We start from the raw sequence: 1171 nt of genomic DNA, 5'->3' as shown, positions 1-1171 counted from the left end.
CCTGCCTCCACTCGTCCTCCAGCCCTCCTCATCTCCATCACCACCATCTCCAGAACAGATGTCTGCTGTAACCCAGTAGCTCTCTTCGCTGTAGACACATGGAGGCGCCATCTGGACCGGAACGCGTCTCCTCTCCAGATTGGTGTGAGTGAGTGTGTGTGTGTGTGTGTGTGAATGTAAATCAGAGAGAGAGAGAGTGTACATCAATGTGTGTGTGTTTGCATCTGCGGGCCGATCATGTGTGTGTGTGTGTGTTGGTGAGTAAGCATGTCTGGGAGACAGGCGTCGTCGTACTTTCACGACACACCTGAGCGCCTCCACTTTTTCTTTCTCTCCGTTCTGTTTTCTAGAGTCAGGCCCACGACGGGCGAGAGAGAAAAAACACGACACCAGCGACTCGAGCTGCATCACAACAACCACAACAGTGTCTGTCATCACGCGTCTCCTCAGAGTCTGACGACACAATTAAACAGCGACACATGAGTTAATGTGGCGACAGATTCACGCCGCCTCAGGAACTCACCGCGGCGCTAACACGCCACAGGAGCGCAGAGGGAGGTGCACGTGTACATGTAGAGGGGTGTACAGCACAACAGGAGGAGGGAAGATGGGCTGCACACACACGGCAAACAAATCCCACCCCCCCCCACATGACGGACACATTTCCACAGCAACATGTTTGAGGCAGACGGATGGTGGATGTTGTGGAGCTACTGGGCGACCAAAAGGCTTTGGTGAACCCACAACGGACAACAGCAGACATCTGGTGGAAACACAACCCCAACCCAGCAGCAGCAGAGGCAGAAGAGAGGAGAGGACGGAGGAGAGGACGGAGGAGAGGACGGAGGAGAGGACGGAGGAGAGGACGGAGGAGAGGAGGAGAGGAGCTGAGGGAAGAGGAGAGGACGGAGGAGAGGAGAGGAAAGATTAGAAGAGAAAACAGAAAAGACGAGAGCAGAGAAGATGAAGAAGAAGAAGAGGTCAGGATGACCAGATGAAGATCAGACTCAGACTCAGACTCAGACTCAGACAGGAACACACAGCAGGTCATTGACAGTGTAGTGTTTATAATGTGGTTCTAACCATGGTAAGGAAACTGCACTCCATCGTTCTCATGTTTAATCTTCCTCTCCTGCACACTGGCCAAATGGTGCTGCACTGAAAGGCCAAA

The 1171-nt window shown here is 53.0% G+C and overlaps 1 protein-coding gene across 14 annotated transcripts in view; it reads right to left on the bottom strand.

Moving 5' to 3' along the window:
- nfixb (nuclear factor I/Xb) overlaps positions 1-1171 on the bottom strand; it is a 153376-nt gene that overhangs the window by 17013 nt on the left and 135192 nt on the right. For 10 of the 14 annotated variants that reach the window (XM_017040351.2, XM_008330640.3, XM_008330641.3 and 7 more), the window contains one exon: positions 1084-1158. The exons of the other annotated variants lie outside the window; for them this stretch is intronic. In XM_017040351.2, coding sequence (XP_016895840.1) covers positions 1084-1158 — 75 coding nt within the window. The remainder of the gene's footprint in view (positions 1-1083; positions 1159-1171) is intronic. 14 annotated transcript variants of the gene reach the window in all.

The sequence above is a fragment of the Cynoglossus semilaevis genome, chromosome 17 (genome assembly GCF_000523025.1).
Source record: "Cynoglossus semilaevis isolate Cse_v1.0 chromosome 17, Cse_v1.0, whole genome shotgun sequence".
Taxonomy (NCBI): Eukaryota; Metazoa; Chordata; class Actinopteri; order Pleuronectiformes; family Cynoglossidae; genus Cynoglossus; species Cynoglossus semilaevis.
Note: the sequence above shows the minus strand (reverse complement) of the source record. Positions and strands in the feature narration are given on the sequence as shown.